The sequence below is a fragment of the Tenebrio molitor genome, chromosome X, assembly GCF_963966145.1.
Source record: "Tenebrio molitor chromosome X, icTenMoli1.1, whole genome shotgun sequence".
NCBI lineage: Eukaryota > Metazoa > Arthropoda > Insecta > Coleoptera > Tenebrionidae > Tenebrio > Tenebrio molitor.
This window is the reverse complement of record NC_091055.1, coordinates 4,646,055-4,665,694: the sequence shown is the minus strand read 5'-3', so window position 1 is coordinate 4,665,694 and position 19,640 is coordinate 4,646,055. Positions and strand designations below refer to the sequence as shown.

The 19,640-nt window shown below is 33.9% G+C and overlaps 2 protein-coding genes across 7 annotated transcripts; one reads left to right on the top strand and one right to left on the bottom strand.

Annotated features, from left to right (window-relative positions):
- The first annotated feature begins 5,518 nt into the window (after positions 1–5,518).
- LOC138140274 (cyclic AMP-responsive element-binding protein 3-like protein 1) lies at positions 5,519–9,643 on the top strand. The gene is made up of 5 exons (XM_069061179.1): positions 5,519–5,869; positions 6,066–6,244; positions 7,532–7,710; positions 7,853–8,053; positions 8,106–9,643. The coding sequence occupies exons 1-5, from the start codon at positions 5,765–5,767 to the stop codon at positions 9,065–9,067; spliced, it is 1,626 nt and encodes a 541-aa protein (XP_068917280.1). The 5' UTR covers positions 5,519–5,764; the 3' UTR covers positions 9,068–9,643.
- Positions 9,644–10,097: 454 nt separating this feature from the next.
- gish (casein kinase I gish) lies at positions 10,098–18,292 on the bottom strand. Of its 6 annotated transcripts, XM_069061181.1 has the most exons (10): positions 18,143–18,292; positions 17,761–18,056; positions 15,307–15,357; positions 15,016–15,249; positions 14,811–14,959; positions 14,644–14,758; positions 14,149–14,588; positions 12,228–12,305; positions 11,091–11,287; positions 10,098–11,035 (listed from the first exon to the last, which is right to left on the bottom strand). In XM_069061181.1, the coding sequence occupies exons 3-10, from the start codon at positions 15,344–15,346 to the stop codon at positions 10,954–10,956; spliced, it is 1,335 nt and encodes a 444-aa protein (XP_068917282.1). In that variant the 5' UTR covers positions 15,347–15,357; positions 17,761–18,056; positions 18,143–18,292; the 3' UTR covers positions 10,098–10,953. The 6 variants fall into 6 exon arrangements, with proteins under 6 accessions (XP_068917282.1, XP_068917281.1, XP_068917284.1 ...); XM_069061180.1 differs by lacking the exon at positions 17,761–18,056; XM_069061183.1 differs by lacking the exon at positions 17,761–18,056 and having other exon boundaries at positions 10,098–11,005.
- Between the last annotated feature and the right edge of the window lie 1,348 nt (positions 18,293–19,640).

Here is a 19,640-nt window from a genome sequence, read left to right as displayed (position 1 = left end):
CTCAAATCTTATTCATTTGAGATTATCAATCATTATTTTACTTATATAGTAGTTATTGTTATCAATAGATTTATTGATATACAGAATGTCTCAGCTAAGACTTCCGAGCCTAATATCTGGGTTAGTTACCAATGGATTTTTATGAAATTTAAAATACAGATATTTTAGACGGTGAAGGTTCATCAATAATGAAATTATCTCAAGTTAAAAAATGTAATTTTAACACATGTTTCCTTTATTGAAAATTAAGCGCAATTATTATTAGATTGTTAAACATTAAAAAATAGGTGTTTACACAAACAATTAACTAAATCACTCGTCTGATTCAACGAAAAGATTAGATTTTGTTGTTAAAAATGTAATCTAAATTTTGAAGGTATTTGAGTAGTTACCTTTTGAAACAATTGATGAACAGTTGCCAGGCAACATATTGTACACCTTTTAAAATCTGTCAAAAGTGGGCGCGCTTTATTAGAAAAGACGAATTGTGTACATTTATTGAAAATACTCTAAAAATAGACTATAATGGCAGAAATTTCAATGTTGTTGAAAAAGGAAACAATTTTTGGCTATGGAGAATGTCGTCAGAACTTCAATGACACAGTGCATTTTAAATTTAAGGTTCAGAGAGTCGTCAATTTATTTGAAGACACAGGAAGCCTACGTGAAATAAATTACCTTGCTAAAATATCCCGATCGTGTTTTAGTCCTTTCTGGAAGAATTAAAGCATCTAGTATAATAAATTACGTCCAAATGTTGTCTTTAACTTTGTAAGTGTTTGTAAGGTTAGAAAGATAAACGTCAAATATGTCACCTGCGTTTGTGCGAAGAGGGATGACCAAAATTCGCCGATAGTGTGCGTTTGTTTCATATGCGTCTATGTTTTTGCATCTGCAGCCACCTTTAATACAGTTTTTTCTTTTTTCTTGCAAACCAGACGTCTTTCTCCTTACAGCAGTTATTGACGGTTAATTTTTTGATATAAATCTTAAGTGATTCAAGATTTTAAAAAGGCACGTAAAAATTACGTTTTTAAGACTTGGGTTATGGCATTAATGGGATTTTACTCTTCACCGTCTAAAATATCTGTATTTTAAATTTCACAAAAATCCGTTGGAAAATAACTGAGATATATTAGACTCGAAAGTCTTAGCTGAGACACTCTGTATATAAACAATGAAAGTGTTCTAAATTTACTTAAATTGACGATACAATTATTGTCAGTAATGTCGAAATACGTTAGATACTTTGTCTGTTTTAATAAAAATATAAATTATGAAAGGTTGTAAGTGTATCGTGGAAAGGTTTAAAAACGAAAATTTAATTTCTTGAACATAAACTACATATTTTTGTACTAATTTCGATACACTTTTACGTGGTTTTTTAAATTTGTGACGTATATATTCGTAATTGTTTCTCGTAAGTTTTTAAAAGGAAGTAATTTTCACTTTTCAATTTTTTAATTAGTTTTGTTTCTTGTTTACTTTACACGGAATAATTCTCCAGCTACTTTCATTCTTTTTTATTTCAGGAATTAACAGTACCCTGCTTGACCACACTAATGCCTATTTTATAATTTACAATATCATTTTGTATGTTTGAAAATAGATCTGTGTTGATATTACATTTTATTTTTATTTAAAAGCAAAATCATGCATAATATTTCTGGAAAAATCGATCTTCACTATCCTCTCTAACAAAACTGTCCTTGGTAAAAATGTTGTCCATTATATTACATCAGTTTGGATCTATGTTGACTGCAAAATTTCATTTATTGATGTGAGAGATTAGAGCAAACATGGAAGCTGTTTAAAATATTTAACATGATAAATAATAAATTTACAATATACACTGGATTCTGGTTGGGACTCATTGGGAGAGAACCGATTTGTCCCAGTTAAGCCCTAATCATTCCAATTCGCATATTACGAACTAACAAATACACACTTATTTATAAAATGCAAGACAATTTTTTTTCAAGTAATATTATGTCACCAAATAACCATTCATTTCCATATGCAGCGAGTCAATGATCTAAAATTTTGAAAATATCCCTAAAACCCCCTAATGATTAAAATCCCTCTATTTTAAAATTCTTGGCCCAATTAGGCAGAATTTTGTCAAAAAAAAAAAACCTATTAGTGTGCGTGATCCAAATCCAAAACAGTACCTACTTTAATTATTGTATTCTACTCACGTTTTTGATATCACCTGAATTTGATAATTTTAACTGAATTAACAGTGGGGTATTCCGATAATTATTGTCTACAGCCGTTACAAAAGTAAAGTGAAAATGCCTAAGAGAAACCTCGCTATTTAAGGCAACGTGCATTAAAGGTATGCAGTATACATATCTGGTAAAAAGTAGTTAATTTTTATATGGACTCAATAAGAATTTATATGTATTTACATTTTTACAAAAAAAAAAAAATTACGATATGCTCCATAAAAATTTGATATCTTGATAGCTCGAACCTCGAACATTTTATAATAATTGCTCGGACTCAGAACATATACTGAGTGCCTCAAAATTCGCGGAACAACTCAATGGGGCAATGTCAACTCATGTTAGGAAATAATGAGAAATATAATTTAAAAATTCTATATCTTTTAGATTTGATAATATAGGGGCTCAAAAGGTGCAGCTTTGATCTCGTTTATTTTAAATATTAAAAAAGATTTTGATTATTTGTCTTTTACTACCCAGTGGCATAATAATTCTGAATGATTGTGATCAGGTTTGCAATTATTTACTTCATTATTTCCAACATTTCCAAGATGCGATTTTACGTCGGTTTTACCTCAAATAACGTATGGCAACGTGACTTTGATTTTTCTCTCTTATTTCCATGGATACAACAAAAATGAAATATTTGCGGACTATTGGGGTACATATAATGTTTTTAAATGTTGTTGCCACATTTAGTGTAACAAATAGGTCCATATCTTCTACAAAAAAAGAAGAATGATTTTTTAAAACATTTTTAACTGATATTCTAATGACTACTTAACAACGTACTGCTACCGCGAATTTTGGGGCACCCAGTATTGTACAAAAAATATACCGAGTGACTATAAATGATTGAAGGAAAATAGTGGATTGGGAACACTGATGCAGTTGGTAGTGCAAGTCTTCTCGTGGATCATCTGTCAATCATTTCTATTTAGGTTAGGTTAAGTCACGAAGTACATTGTCGATTTAGATTTTTTTGACGTTTGTTTCAATTTTAAAAATTGCGTGTGTCATGCCAACGATGTTGCCAACTAAAGATTTCAAATGTGTTACCAACATAACAAAATAATTTTAATCATTTATAGTCACTCGGTATATAACTTTTATGTTTGAGAATAATACAGAAATGATTCGATCACATTTTTTATGTGCAACCTGAATACCTATAAATGAAAATTCCTTTCGTTTGAAGCTCTCGATTCTATTTTTGTGTCATTTATGAAAACTTTCGAGGGCGTAATATTCTGTGCTTATTACGATGCAAATTATTTACGAGACCACAAATAAAATCACCTTTGCCAAGGTATTCCCTATAGAACGATCTTTGACCGACAATCTTTATTATAATTATGAAAGAGAAGTCCTTAACAAAATCTGTTTCTGGAAAATAATACGTAGCGGAACACCATTCAAAACCTCTAAGTCATGTAATAACATTCTCCATCCTTCATCCTGTCATAACTGCTTAAAAATTAAGATAGGAGGATGAATCTTTCAACACCGTTGCTGGTATTTCTCTTGACGACTTTGATATATATTGCCGGAAGTCCGACCACAGATTTAAATAAAATACACAAATTTTGCACTGCATTAACGAAATGCGTTTCTTCCAAAAAGAAGATTGATCGTGTTTATTTTCGGCGGTCGCGAAATTATAATTTTAATGAAATCCTGCCAGCAGTAAACAAGAACATTGATAAATCAATGAAAAATTCAAATTAAAAATCACAAAGTAAAATTTTGGACACAGATGCCCTTAAAATATTCCCAATTTTGTGTACAAGTTCTTATCGTGATAAATTACGTAAACTAGCAATAACAATTTTACTATTTTAACATCTATTGTTCGCATATAATCATTAATTTTGTTAGTAGAATATAATTAAACATTAACTCACAAAATGTATTAAAACAATATTTTTGTTCATTTAGTCCACGAACTTTAGTTGCAGCAATTAGAGTCCATGTTATTTTATCATGTTAATGCAAATCAACGTTTATCATTTTATACTGTTCCACGTGTACTATAAAAGTTTTTTGATTTATGGTATAATGATGTTAAAGCAAAGTCTCATTTTCCACCACTAATACTAATTACCGACAAATGTTTATTACAATTTCAATAAGTAAAGGTTAGTTGTAATAGTGCAGAGCATATTTTACAAATCCCTTACGTCAGTAGTGTTTCAAGTTAAATGCAAGAACATAATCGAATCGATTCACGAATAAAGTGATAAATTATTATTATAGAACATAGAACGGTGAGTTAAAATTAATGTATATTCGGTTGCCTACCCATGCGCCGGATTAATCGGTCAAATTAAAACACAATTGATTTTGTCCATACTATTTATCATTTTCGTAGTTTTATAATTTGAAAATGTAAATCCCACCTTCCGTGTGTTTACACACTGTTATCACCTTCCAGTCAACCTGTCACTATAAAATATGTGGAAAAACCCGGAATATTTTTATTTACAGTGTGGAGGTCGTGTAAACGAGCAGTCTCAAAACAAACTGCAAGATGCATTGTGGTTGGTTTTTTACAATGTCATCAACAGCCTTGATCTCATTATTGATAAAATACTTAAACTGACACTATCAATGATGACCTTAGTTGTGTTATCAGTACTGAACAACTGGTTGATCTGTGTTTTTGTTGTGAAATTTTTATTCAAAAAGTTAACACGGGAGTACGGGGACCAATCACTTGGATAATTAATCAGGAACGTCGAATTAAAAGCGGATTTTCATGTTCCGTTTAAATCAGAATTTAGCTCTGCCATCACACCCGGACGTAATGATTTTAAAAATAAATGAGTAAATAAGGGATGCCGAAATAATATATCAAACATTGCTTAATCGAATACAAGGCGAACTTCCGAGATTTACTGGATTTAAACCTAATTTTAAGATCTGCAAAGTAATCCCTTTTCCCCAGCTCGAGTTTTTATATTTGACAAAGTACTGGATTTGTGCCAAAGTTTAAAAAGATTGGGACATATTCAGGCTGCTCCTGGAAAGTTTTTTTTTCTACTCCGGGCAGAAATATTTCCAGTGTAAAGTGCCCACAGCACCTAACAGTTTCATTATTTTTACGATTCAGACATAAATTCCGAATGACCCACCCCATACTTCGCAAAATTACAACTGACTTGATTCAATTATTGCGTACTTCTCTGTGCGAGCAAGATAAGTAGATAGCAATGATGGCGACGAGAGGGGGATCTCTCCCCTCCTCCGCACCGACCAACCAAATCGAACCAGATAGCAATATTTGGGTCGTGGTAGTGGTAGGTATGCAACGTCGAAGTCACCATTGGGTCAAGCGCAGCGAGTAGGGAAAGACAAAGGACAGGCGAAGGGGGCAAACCTGTCTGGTGACGTCATTAATTCCACGCTGGCTGTCATGGCTTTCACATCAAATTGTGCGGCGTAGCATATTGAAAATCTCGCGTGGTTGTTGACCAAGTTTTGTATTTAGTGTCGGCAAAGTGCAGTTTCCGCGGGACACGTCAAGATAATGCAAAATGTTCAACCCGGACCTCTCGCAAATTTTTAAACCAGACGATGGGCGGTACGGCGAAATGGAGAATGTGGATGCTCTGCTGAATTACGAAAACAACGAATTTATGGTTAGTTTACGCATTTTTCACAAGAAACACGCGAAAAAACCCGCATTTACGCCCAATATTATGAAACGGCGCTAATAAATTTTTCTTATCTTATTATCTCAAACCAGGATTTAAAGGTCAATAAGCAGCAACGTGAACGCACTATGCTTTTTTATTATTTCATGAAAAACCGTTGACCTTCATATATTTGTTTTAGAGCTCGGACTTTTTCGATACGATTAGGTCCGTAGAAAGTGGAATTCAAGATGATTTCCTCAACAATTCCACAGACGATTTTAACACTTCGAGTGACACAAGCTCACACATCGATGGTTATACTTCACCAGGGAATGATGCTTCAGAGAGCGAAAGGAGCAGCATTTTCACTGATGAATCGTACGTATCTCAAGTACCATAAGGGAGGTCTGTTCTGGGTCTAACTGACCATGTCAAAAACAGCAAAAAGATCATTTTGGAAGATAAACAATTATATAACATTCACAAAAAGCGAGGTTAGAATCAATTACTACCATGTGGTAGCCATATGGATACTGCACCCATCATGATGTCCCATTTCCACATGGTTAAGTCCAATAAGAATCTATAAAATAATAATGCTTATATCTTACAGTATCACCTAGATTTTAGTGCCAATTTTGCAAACTGATATTTAAGATGTTAGGATTATTATTACAGTACTTTGTGCAACTTTAAGTACTTTTTCAGTATGCAAAGAGATGATTAAGTATCTTGATCTCAGTAACCTTATTAACGGCAAGGGGTATGGCTTATTGTATATACCGTTAGGGAGTAGTACTTTGAAGATCTTGAGAAATAATGACTAAATTTTGTTTTGGTTATTATTTCTCAGAATTTCAGAAACACTGTATAGATCAATAAAAATAGACATAATGGACGGCTGTGGAAGACAAAATTTCAGAAAACGTCAATTGTCAATTTTGACATTTATGTGAATTTTATTTAAACATTGTTTTTACACGAGAATTTAAATTATTTATGACAGAATCTTTTTTGGAATTTCGTCAAAACACTCAAAACCACTCCTCGTTACGAATCTTTGTATGATTGAGCTACGCCGTACGTTTTTAGAAGATTTATTTTGCACAGCCGCCCCTTATCCGTCTTTTTATTGTCATATGGTATGACTCAGTACAATTGAAAGTGAAAAAAAAACCAAGGACAGCCTCTTGATTTGTCTGTTATTTTCGTCGAGAATTCGATTAAGTGATAACACTGATAACCATTAAACGTTGGTAATAAAAAGTAATATATATATTACGAAACAGAATAACCTTCCGAATTTTTATTGGAAATGATGTAAATTATTTTATAAGACGGAAGATATTATTAACGTTATTATTAGCGCAGGTCCGATTATCCTTAGTTCTACAAGGAAAATGTAAACGGATGTGTACATTTAGATTTTAATTTTTTATAAACCATATTGTAATTTTTACAGTATAATTCAAAAAAAATATATACATATTAAGACCATCCGTAAAAAACTTATGACTTAACGTGAACCATCCAGTCATGTGTCTCATTCTTTATTACAGTTGAGGCGATGATTTTGTGATCAAAACTGCGCCACACGTTTTTTTTTTAATCATGCGGTAATGTAATGTATGTAAAATGACCAATACAGTGATTTGATTTTTATAGAGTTTCACCCTTGAGAACTGTGGATGCCATTGATGATTCGTTGTTCGATTTTCTGCAGCCTGTCCAAAATAATTTTGAATTGGAAACGACACCAGTTATCATCAATTCCCCAAAACCAAGAACCAAGATCATAATCCAAAATCCCAATAAGAAAATTGTAAATAAACCAATAGTAAACAGTGAGTAATATTTATCACGTATTTGCAAAACGTGCTATGTTTCACCTGTCATTTTTGACGTTTGCCGTACTGTAACAAGCACACTAGATTTGAAATGTTGTCGATTGCGCTGTATTTTTGACAGAAAATTACCGATTTTTAGCACCTATAAAGAAAATTGGGAAGAAGCAGATTTTGAAAGTGCAGTCTTTGACGACCAACGGCAAACCTGTAATACTCCCGTACGGTTTGAAGAGCATTAAAATACTTAACGCTAGCGAGCTAAAAACGGATAGAATTCACGTAACAACTCTTCCAACTAGTTCCGTTTGTAGACGTAAAGTGGAACCAACTAGACTTAAAGGTTTTTACAGGAGTAATGTTACACGTGGAGTAATCTAATAAGTGTTTTTCAGATGAGGCGGATACTACTGTACCTATCAACGAGCTTACCGAAGTTAAGTTAACATCTGAAGAAAAACGTCTTTTGGATAAAGAAGGAATTCAGCTCCCCGCGTACCACCCCCTGACCAAGCTGGAAGACAGGGAACTGAAACGTATTCGGCGGAAAATCCGCAACAAGATTTCGGCCCAAGATTCTCGTAAACGTAAAAAGGAGTACGTTGACGGATTGGAAGAGAGAGTGAGGCGTGGCTCCGAAGAGAACAGAAATTTAATGCAGCGCGTTAAAGAGTTACAAAAGAAAAACAAGACGTTGATGGCCCACATCAACAAACTTCAGTCGTTAATATTTAACTCTACATCGTCGAAAGCCACACCATCGACTTGTCTTATGATAGTGATGTTGTCAGTTCTGTTGGTTTCGCTACCAAACATTCGATTGTCCCAGATGAGCAAGAAGGAGTTATCTACAGAGCAAGAGCAAATAACAATCAGCAGGTCTCTCCTGTCCACTCAGAAAGTGGAGGATGACGGATTGAACATGGAGGAGTTCTTTATTTTTAACAAGGATGATGAGGGTGTTGACAACGAGAACAACACCGAGAACGAATTCTTCAAAGCAATTGAAGAAATGGAAAGTAAATATGAAAATATGAACTTTGAAAAAGACAATTCGGATGATAATTTCTTCAATTCGTTGGTGAGAAATATAAAAAATTTGTTTAATAAAAACGAGCTAGGCTCGTATTTCGATTCGGATTATGGCGGATTTCATAATAAAAAAGGCTTCATAGAGCCCGACATAGATGATTTGGATTCTGCATCAGTTGGAGTCGACCATGAACCTCCTGCCAAGAAAATGAAATTAATCGATGAGCATTATCATCAAAATGACGAAAACTTCGTACCCTTGGGTAAAAAAGTTATCGCTACTACTGTTCACACCAGCGCAGTGGGGGAAAGCAAGGATAAATAAAATTTGTCTTCAATTGATGCTTGATAATTTTTAAATGTATTGTATTTTACTGGTTATTGTCATAGTTTGAGGTTCTTTTTACATTTTACGATTTGTGTTTTTAAAACCATGTCAGTGAATTCACGTTGAGTCACATACCTAACTAAATAATAGCTTGAATATTAAACTTAGTTTTCATAGTGTGATAGTTCCTCACTTTGTTTTTATAAATACAAATGTTAAAAATGCGATCGTTACTTTTTAGTCACGTGGCTGGTGGAAAGTAACTATATTTTATTACTTACATATAATTAAAAGTTTGCATTCCAATAAGTACCGCACTACCCAAAGTCCCATTGCAGGAAGGAGTTTGTATATTTTTCAAAATATTTGGCACTGTTCAGGTTTTAAAAAATTATTAAAAAATAGACTGTGAATTTTAATCTATGAGATTGTTATTGTATTTATTCAGTTGTAAGTTTTTTTCAGACAGATTTTTATGAATAGGATTTTTATTCAAGTCCTATTAGATATATGTTATGGAGACATAATTTTATTTGTAATGTCTTAAATTACTAATAAATATATGTTGTAAAATCTTGTTTCGTTGGCATCCGATGAGAAAAAAAAATTGATAAAAATGCAACTGATTTGCCGCTCTTGCAAAGCACGCCTTTTCTTTTGTTTTATTGAGCCAGATTCATTGTTTTAAAACGTATTATTTTTCAATTTCAGTTTTTAAATAACTGATAAGCTGTTTGCAAGTTAAAAATATTTATTTTTTGAAACATGCTGTATATTTAGGAACAAAAAATGCAAAGTTGCACAATGATGAAAAGTAAAAAAAACTACAAGTGTATAGCATTTTTCTTTTATTAATTTGAGTTCAACAATTTATACATATTACAATAATTTTAAAACTGTAGGAAGATAAAAATGGAATCAATTATACAATACATCCAATAAACTGTTTCATTATGTACAAAAAGTTGAAATTTGAGAGTCTGCCGAGTTTAACAAATTATAAGGGGTTAAAGAAATAAGAAAACACTGTGTTCTAACATTCTATATTTATACGAGCCACAAAAGAAATTAAAATCAAACTGTTGGTATGAAGCAGTGCTACAAGTTCATGAACTTCATTGCAAACTTGTAGGCTGCTTATAGTTTAAAGAAGAATTAAGCAGTCGATCAGTTTTTACTTGAGATCAACAACAAAGCAAATTTATACAACGATTAAATCACAACTTTACGTTAAAATCTTTCAGGTCCCCATATTGAACGTGCTAAATATATATGTATATAAAAAAAAGTAAAAAGGCTGCGAATTAAATATTTTAACGTTCAACATGCGAACAATTCTATATACAAACATAAAGAGCAAGCTTTAAAAAATAGTAATAAATTTGGCGTTAAGAATGATGCGTGTTCCAAACAATTGTAAATGCGGTGAAAGGCTGTTACGATTATTTACACCTCATTGATCAATTTACATTGTTCAGTAAGAATCATCCCTTATCAAACATACTAAAACTCGGCCTTACTCGCAAAAAATCAACAACATATTCTCATCTCGTGAATAAAAATAATGTTATATGTTTACTAGAACACACACTACACTAAGTCAAATAATTCATACAACGTAGTATTTGGTAAATAATAAATAGCGATAAACTACAGAAAAGTACAGAACCGAGGACGAGTAAGGCTTCCGTAGACGTTCACAGATATGGTATGACTTAAACTAACTTATATTAAGTTAAGGCTAACCTAAATTAGCTATTTAAATAGTACAACGTAACAAGTTGACGAAAGTCTTCATTTTAACATAGTCAATTAAGTGTTGCAGCACTACTATGTCCACACGGCAACAGCGTGAGATGTTGGTCTGTCTCGCTATATTGTAGTCATTTGGTGCGCACACCTTTCTTCTTCTTTCGTTTAAAGAAACAGCAGCACCTAAAAGACAACCACACACATATTCTTTTTCTTAAAAAGAAGACAATAAATATACAACGATAGATAATTAAATTTATATACTCACTTGGTTTCGTCCAGGAGTTCAATTTCCTGAGGTTGAGTTATAGGTGTGTTGCTGTGTCCAGCTGTGGGGTCATCTGCGTTCAATTCGCCATTGGTCGAACTGACAACCTGTACAGAACCGTGACGGTCAGCTGGCGTCAAGTTGCCCAACGTACTCTGCTTCGAAGCTTCAGGCCATGCATTTGCTTTGCTAGTTGTCTACAAAGGACTCTTATTTAGTAGTTGCGCACCGAGAGTTATCTCAACGTTCGAGTTTCAAGCGGGGATCAGGCCAGCCCAGGCCGCATTTCACACAATCATCAAACAAATCAATCGTACAAGTTAACACACACGTTCACTTCGCCCGCCGGACAAGGTGAGGTTTGCAAGATGCGAACACGGGATATCTTCATCTTTCATCATTCATCATTCAACTTCTTCACACAGACACGACACCGCGACACAAACTTTTTAAAAAATTTGGAAACACAAAAATGTGGTCAAATCATCAGCGTTCATTTGTAGCGTTCTGCTTTCAAGAACGAACAAAATTTATTATTGCACATTTATTGCAATCTATTTTGAATACATTTTCAAAAGCTAAATGATTCCATCACTAGATATGCGAAATATATACCTACTTCCTTTTATAGTAATCCGTCAAAAATTTCTTGTGACTTGATCTACTTCTTAACTTTAAGTAATTTAAGCTATAGAAAGAAATAAATAATATCAATATGTTTGCCACGGTGTATTCCACCCAACCAGAGAGTAATGAGGAAATATTTATAAACTTATTTACAGTAGCAATAGCAATCGTTTTAGTTTTTTAAGAAAAATTATTCTGTCAAAATCATGCGGGATTTCCATTCCAAATGAATAAGTTTTGCTGTACAAATTAGCCATTCAAAGTAATAAAAGAAAAATGCGAATGTATATGTTATGTATAATCAGAGTGTTAAAAGTGAACAATGACTTCTGAAATTACGATTCATCTTCAAATGGATCAAATAAAAATAATCCTTAAATTTATATTTGATTGCTTCGATCTATTTCGAGTCGTTTGATTCACTTTCACTATTAGCAACTCTTAAGTATACCGTGAATGAGAAAAAACTTATGGAAGAAAGTAGAGATTAGTTGAAAAAGAATACAATACCTTTGTTAAATGCCTTTCTCTGTTTGGCGATACGACCACTTCGTGCGCTGTAGTCTGTAGAGAACCAACCGGGGTGCTCTGAAAAAGTATCGCCCTTGAAATATTTCACAACTGAACACGCATAAAAATATTAATTTCGTAACGGGCAAAACCTAATCGAAGGAAAATTACGTACAGTTAATTACCAATTTGTGAATGTGTCAATCAATTCGTTACTTGTCTATAACTTTATTTCTTTTCTCTTCATATTACGTATTTTATGTGTTCAATATCGCCAACAGTTCTATGTAATCATGCCATAAATTCTTAAAAAAAAAATGTATTGATTGACTTTTAGACTTTAGAAGGTCATTCTTATAGTTTCTTGTAGGAGATTCAGCAGTTACCAAGAATTATCTTTGAAAATTTAAAACGTCTCACAAACAGGTCATAAATAAATATTATGTCAAAGATCAAGTGAAATGTTTATTTATTCAATGCGACATTGGCTGAGGTCAGTAGCCAATAATGCATCATTGTAAACGGGAACATTTACCAACCATACAGGGATATTCCTTTAATAGTCACATACGGAAACTTGTTTGTTATTTGGACTTTTCATTTACCATGCAACAGATTGCAAAACAATTAAGCATCACATTGATTTTCTTTTTTTTCTCAGGGTTATCATAAATGTTTCCTACATCGTAGTTCGCTGTGATTTATGTTATACGTATGGACTTGTCGCTTCTTCTGAATTCGCAAGTTTGACATGTGACAGCTCATACTTGTCACTATGCAATTTGCTCTGAGTTAGTTAAGGCAGCAAACGTTTTTTTCAAGACTATCTCGCGTAAAAGTAATCACATCAATTTACCTTTCGCTAATACATACAGTATAGTTACGGTATGCATTGTAGGTGGCAAATTTCATAGCCAACAACAATGTGCAAAACATTTATAATAACTCTGTACAACATGATACATAAAAAAAAATGGAAAACTAGATTTCTGAAAGGGTGTTGCGTAACTTTGTAAACTGTCACTTGTCAGCTGAGACATTTCAATTTTTTTTAGTTAGTTTTATTTAAAAAAAAAATCGTTTTCACTCGAGAACACGAAATATTCACGACAGAATAACATTTTCGAAACGGGAATGAAGAAAAGCTTTGTTTTTTACGCCCCTCTTATTTTTTTTTTCTAGATATTATGTAATTACTAATAACAAGAATAACTGAAACGATTCCGTTCCGACTGGATATCTGTATTTATTAGAAAAAAACGGATAAAACTTATTTCCGTTGACATTTCGAGAAATAATACGTATTCATAATTCATTGTCTTCAAGATAAAACACCAGTACTACATGCATACATAAAATTTTCATCGTAGAATCGATTTTATCACTTTTGTTTAAATACAAATTTTCAATAAATTTTCGTGAATAAATTTGAATGCAAATGTATTTGGAAATCGAATTGTTGTTTTTGTCCTCAACGCCAATATAGCGCATGCGCCATAATCAAATTTCACATTATGCAAAAGAACGTAATTTTCTTGAAAATTAAAATGTAAATTCGTGACAAATTCAATAATAACTTTATCAATATACGACAATTCGTTACGGGATATTGTGTAATCGGCGGTTTCGAGAATATTCAAGCTACCGATGCGGTATTTTGAAGCTTTCTACGAGGGAGCAAAAGCATACCGAATATAAAGTACGAGCCGGTTTGCTACAAGGTTACCTTTGCTGATTTTGTTTTGATAATATTGGACGGCGGTGCATGCCGAACTTGTTGCAGAATGTACAAATTCGGCGGCTGCGTGTGTTCGACAAAAATTTCGAATTAATGATCGCCGTATGTGGTTTTAAGTTGCGTTTGAAATTATGATTTAGAAAAAAAATGCGTTGTAAATGAATATCGTGTGTGCGTACTTACCATAGTTTTTCCCGCCCAATCAAAATCGGCATCCTCGGGATATCCTTTGCGGTTGTACAAATTTTGAAATAGACCCCTCAAATATTCATAATCGGGTGTTTCAAAAAAATCCAGTCGACGTACGTATCTAAGATAAGTTGCCATTTCTTCTGGGTGACCCTCGCACAAGACCTCGATAGGCGTAGCCCGTTTAGTATCACCTATTTTTTGATACCTCTCTTTGAGCGTATCAGCTTTTAACCCTTGCCACGGGAGTGATCCCCTCAAGAAATACATAAACATGTGACCCAAAGCTTCTAAATCATCACGACGAGATTGTTCCTTGCCAAGATGAGTGTTTATCGACATGTACCGCGCCGTTCCGGTCAGAGATTTGTGTTCTCTGTACGGAATATGTTTATTGGTTTCCATTTCCACGTATTCTTTAGCTAAACCAAAATCTGCGACGGATTTGTATTACAATGAGAGTTTAGGTGTTGGGTCATGGGCGCTTACCTATAATATGAATAATTTTTTCACGTTTTGTACTACTTCGGCCAATAAGAAAGTTTTCAGGTTTAACATCTCGATAAATAAGGTGACGACTATGTACATACTCAATCCTGTGCAACTGCAACAGTGAAATATTAGCGTGTTTCAGTTTTGCTATTTGTTTGCCTTACTAGTTGTATCGCTATTTTTAAAACAGTCTTCAAAGAAAATTTTCGGTCGCACATGTCGAAAAGATCCTCTAAACTAGGGCCGAGCAATTCCATAACCAGAGCGTTATATTTTCCGCAAGGTCCAAAATAATAAACGTCTGGAATTCCTTCTGCAAATCGAATTATTTTAGGCACAAGATAAATAAACCAACCGTGTACGAATTACCGTGACTACCCAAAAACTTGTAAAATCTGTACTCCAAATGTAATTGTGGAGCTTTAGATTTCATGGGTTCCATTTTAATGGCTACATGTTCGTTATTATAAAGATTTTTTCCTAGGCGCAATTCGCCAAAGTTTCCACAGCCTATTTTCTTTCCAACTCGGAAATTTGGACCCACCATTAAAACTCCCGAACTGGAGTTGGCGATATGGCGTGTCGCGTGAGACTCGTTGGTGCCTAAAAAGGAATCGAAATGAATACAACGAAAAATGTGAATTTCAACCAACAACGAACCATGCCGTTTAGAATTCTTCTTCTGATCCGTCTTGTCCATGGCTGCTGTACCTAAAAATATATTTAATTATAACAACGTTAATGAGTCAACATCGCTGTTATTATGCAAGTCACGTGTCAGCGTTCTTCATATAGAAAAGCAACAAGGGTGTCCATACAAAAAAACACGTCACCAACTACGTTACGAGTGACGATTTTTCGTTTTATATAATTAACACCTTAACCGGGTTATAAGTAATAACTGCATAATGCTTGTTTTATGAATGTGACGTCAAATGTGCGATTAAAAATTGAACATTTTTTGACATCATTGCCCACATCAAATAATATTATCTTATCTCTCTAATCAGCAAGTTATTATTTTCTTAAGATAATGTAAACATTTTTAATAAATAAAATTCAACTGTAGTCGGTTATATATATCTTTATAACACAGTAAAATGTAACAATTAACATAAACATTAATTAAATAATAAACGACTTTCTTTCAGAACGAGAACAAACCACGCGCTATTTTTACTACGTATGGTACAGTATTTGTTTAAGAATGGTGATCGTGTGACGTTTGAGAAAATCATCTGACAATTTAAACCGGTACACGTTAAAATTATTGATTTGCTCGTGTTAACACATCAAGGTTATGCAACGTCTCAAATCTGATTTATAGATTACTTAGGGGCTTCCGATTGAGTTTTGAGATTTGCCTTTGTGTGGTATAGACGGAAACCGTACATGTTCCGAAAAGAATATTAATGGATAAAATCTAAATCTGGAACGAAGAAATTAGAAAATATAAAAATATCGGTGCCAGAAGATGGGAAAATTCGATTAGAAATTATTGGAGGATAATCATCAATAATGCGATAATGAAATGATAATTGGCGGCTGTCTAGTTTGAAATAACTAGAGCAATGCCGTATTTTCTTTAAAATACCTGCGATAAAGTGAAGGTCGCAAATGATTTAGTTTTAACAAAAACAAATACATATTAACATCAGAAATTCACGTTAGCACTGACACATATATTGTGTGAATATTTTATTGTCGTCCCGAATGATAATTGATAATGCATCATTCGTAAATAAACGAAGGGTGGGATTCCAGAGACGGAAGACATAAAATAATGATCGACCGACACACACAATTCCGTCTGGGGAATACCAGTGATAAAAAAATGAATATGAAAATAATTTATTTCCGTGGTCAAGGTAGAAATGGTGAAAAAAATCAATTTTAACCCCACTATTTATGCGATGGAATGTGGCAGGTGGGAACACAGGGTTATGCGGAACCTTGAGCTGTTTGATTCATTTTTATGGCTCGTATCTTGATGAAAACAAAACGAAATTCCGAATAAGTTTTCTGGTTCGTTTAGGGTTACTAATTGTGGAGACACGTTCCATCCAACTGCAAAAGTCATTAAAGGCAATGACCTCCGCCCTGCTTGTGATGCAATCGATGCCCTTTTCTCACACGCGGCAGCGCGATTTTTATCAGCTCTCGTTCATCCCAACACCAGAGCATAACAATAATGCCCTCGAACGTACCGACGATCGACAAATTTTCAATTCCGAGAGGGGGGTAATGGTCCGTCCTTTTACGACTAACAAGCGGACTGCAGAGCTCCGACTTTGATTTTGTTTCGACCTGACGTTGGGGGTGGATTTTTGGGGCTGTTTTTGAGCGCTCGGTGGGTCTGGCGTGTCATCTAAGATTCAAATTCGCTTTGATCGCTCAGTGGAAAACAAAATATATCTTCTTGTGGCGGTGGTTCGAAACCGGTCATGTCTGACAGATGTCAGTGGGGGGTTTCTAAACGGTCTTTTACGGTTTAACGGCGTTGCAATGCTTGCAATTAATACAATTCGAGAGGAATTATTGGAAACATTCGTCGTCGGATTCTTATCAAAAAAAAATGAGAGATATTGAATTGGACAATGGAATTGTATCGTGACGATAAGAAGATCGTTGTTTATTGTGATAAATAAATTGGCAAATACGGTTTGGATGAGATGAAACGACCGTAAAACGCTGTTAATGCGGCCGAGGAGATAAATGTCGGTAATTAGGAGATTACGCGATGAAGTGGGAGAAAAGGCATAGGAAATAACGGAAATGGTTAAAGCAAGTACAAGGTCCTGGTTGAGCTTATGTTTGATTTCACATTTAGCGCACCATTCTAAATAAACATGAAATGACAGATACCCGTAGTGTGGAATTATGACAAAGAACATAACCCAACTTTTAATTGTGTATTTTGCACGAACTATTAGCAAGTCTGCAGGGAGTTCGGGAATGATTCATGCATAATCTACGTTGTAAATTAGTCTAATTTAACAGGAAACAGGAGTCGAAGTGGTGGATTCGGTTTGAGGATTGCGAAAATTGATGTAGCATGTCGGGTTGAAGCGAGTCGAGGATATGGCATATTGCTGTCAAAACTTCCCGACTTACCCTCAAAAACACGGTGTAATTGCTATAAATCGTGTCGCTTCATCCAAGAAAAGCACAACATAGGAAAGTCTTCAGGGGAAAGATGCACTTTTATAAATTCATTTCAGTCGTTTAATAATATCACATTTTGTTAGTATCACAGTGTATTACACAAATTTCCGTAAGCCTAGGATAGTTGGGAAAGCGTCGCGACGCACAATTGCACTAATTATTAGTTGAAATATTTCTCCCAATGCAGGCTAAAGCTGATGGGACGTTGTGAAATGTCATTTCAATATCTTCTGCCGTGGTTAGGTCTGTGAACGGCAAAACGCCATTACTGACTCAGACCCGGTCAACGTCATTTAAGGAATTGTGTGATTTGTGCCACTCAAACACTTACCGATGTATCGCATAAACCGCAATTTATCTTTCACTACATTAACCAGTCTCAACTTGCACCCAGAACCTAAGAATACACCATTTTCACGCACTCGTCCCGGAGACGGAGAGTGTGCCGTACCATTGACTTCAGGTCATAACTTGACTGCGCCTGCGCATGCAAAATACAGTTTCCGATATGTCATTTCATTACAAAAATACCTCCGCAAATTTTCATGTTTTTCTCTTTACTCGAACTTTCGTTGACTTTATTTGGAAAAATTATGATTTTACGACCCCAATCCGGGTGCACAGAAAAAATTTTTTGGACGAGACGAGCCCTATTACCAATTTTTGAGGCGTGGTGAATCATATGTTCCGTTACTATAACAACACAGTTATGCCAAATTTCAAACTTACCCGCCAAGTGCAGACCTTTTGTTTGATTTTCTTCTGACAGGTGACAAAACGAACAGGTTGCGTATTTCATAAATGTTTACTCAACATGTGCAGATAATGTTGTATTTGAACACGTTATTATGTAGTAGAAGCATTATTGCCGTCTTTTTTTTTTTTGTTTATTGAGTGTTCGTTTGACATTTTGTTGACAAAACATCAGTCACATACAAGAAACAAAGCCGTTGTAAATCTCAAGCTTTGTTGCCTCATATTCTTATTTATACTTCGAAATTTAACCTAATTAAAATAAAAAAACAAGATTCTATACATATTTATGGATTCAGATAGGAAAAAATAATAGTATCGTCTCTAGAAAACTCGACTCATGTCTGCCCTTAATTCATACATAAATATCAATTGATTTGAAATTAACATTTTTATTTTTAAATTCTGATAAACCTGCATCTCAAACTTACCAAAATACTTACGTCCAAGGAAAAAACAATCAAATATCAAAAGTTCAGCTACACTCTGATTTATAAATGATTACATTTATTATTAATCAGTCAGGTGAACAAAGGTTTCAATAAACTATGAGTCAATGAATTTTTTTCCGATATTGAATTCATGCAGGAAGCGTTCAAATTTTTTTAGCATATGTAACACATTGTTTGTTTATATTTATTTAGTTTCATAGTAATACCAGTAATACCTATACTGCAAAAGAAATAGAAACTTGTTCCATTATATCAAATTTAGATAAATGTATTTTATGCATTATACCGATGATTATACATATTTGTATTTGCAAGTTATTTTAAATATTCTTTTTAATATTGAATTGCAAGAATTATACATAAAATGAAAATGAAAGTAAATGCAAAGTCCACAAAGAGTAAAAGTGACTTTCGAAGTGAACCGAACAAGGCTAACGAAAACTGTAGTAAACTCTCGAGATTAGGCTATTGGTCAGTAGATGGCGATGAATTGTCACTTTTCACCTTAACTTTTCTAACTTTTCTGGTAGACACGTGCCAAGATCTCGTATTAATCCTTTGTTAAAATAATTTACATATTTTTGATTATTCATATTTGCTCAAATCATTTTGTGTGATTTGTGG

Bases quoted from the DNA above. Each gene is read 5' to 3' on its own strand.
- gish (XM_069061180.1), bottom strand. The intron at 15,250-15,306 runs GTTCGTTGTTGG...ATTCCTTTTTAG, and splicing joins GAAGAATTCTAAACGGCATG to GCACCAACGAGTCTCACGCG. The intron at 14,589-14,643 runs GTAAGCGCCCAT...AATCCGTCGCAG, and splicing joins AAAAATTATTCATATTATAG to ATTTTGGTTTAGCTAAAGAA.
- LOC138140274 (XM_069061179.1), top strand. From the start codon at position 5,765: ATGTTCAACCCGGACCTCTCGCAAATTTTTAAACCAGACGATGGGCGG. The intron at 5,870-6,065 runs GTTAGTTTACGC...TATTTGTTTTAG, and splicing joins ACGAAAACAACGAATTTATG to AGCTCGGACTTTTTCGATAC. The intron at 7,711-7,852 runs GTGAGTAATATT...ACCGATTTTTAG, and splicing joins AAATAAACCAATAGTAAACA to CACCTATAAAGAAAATTGGG.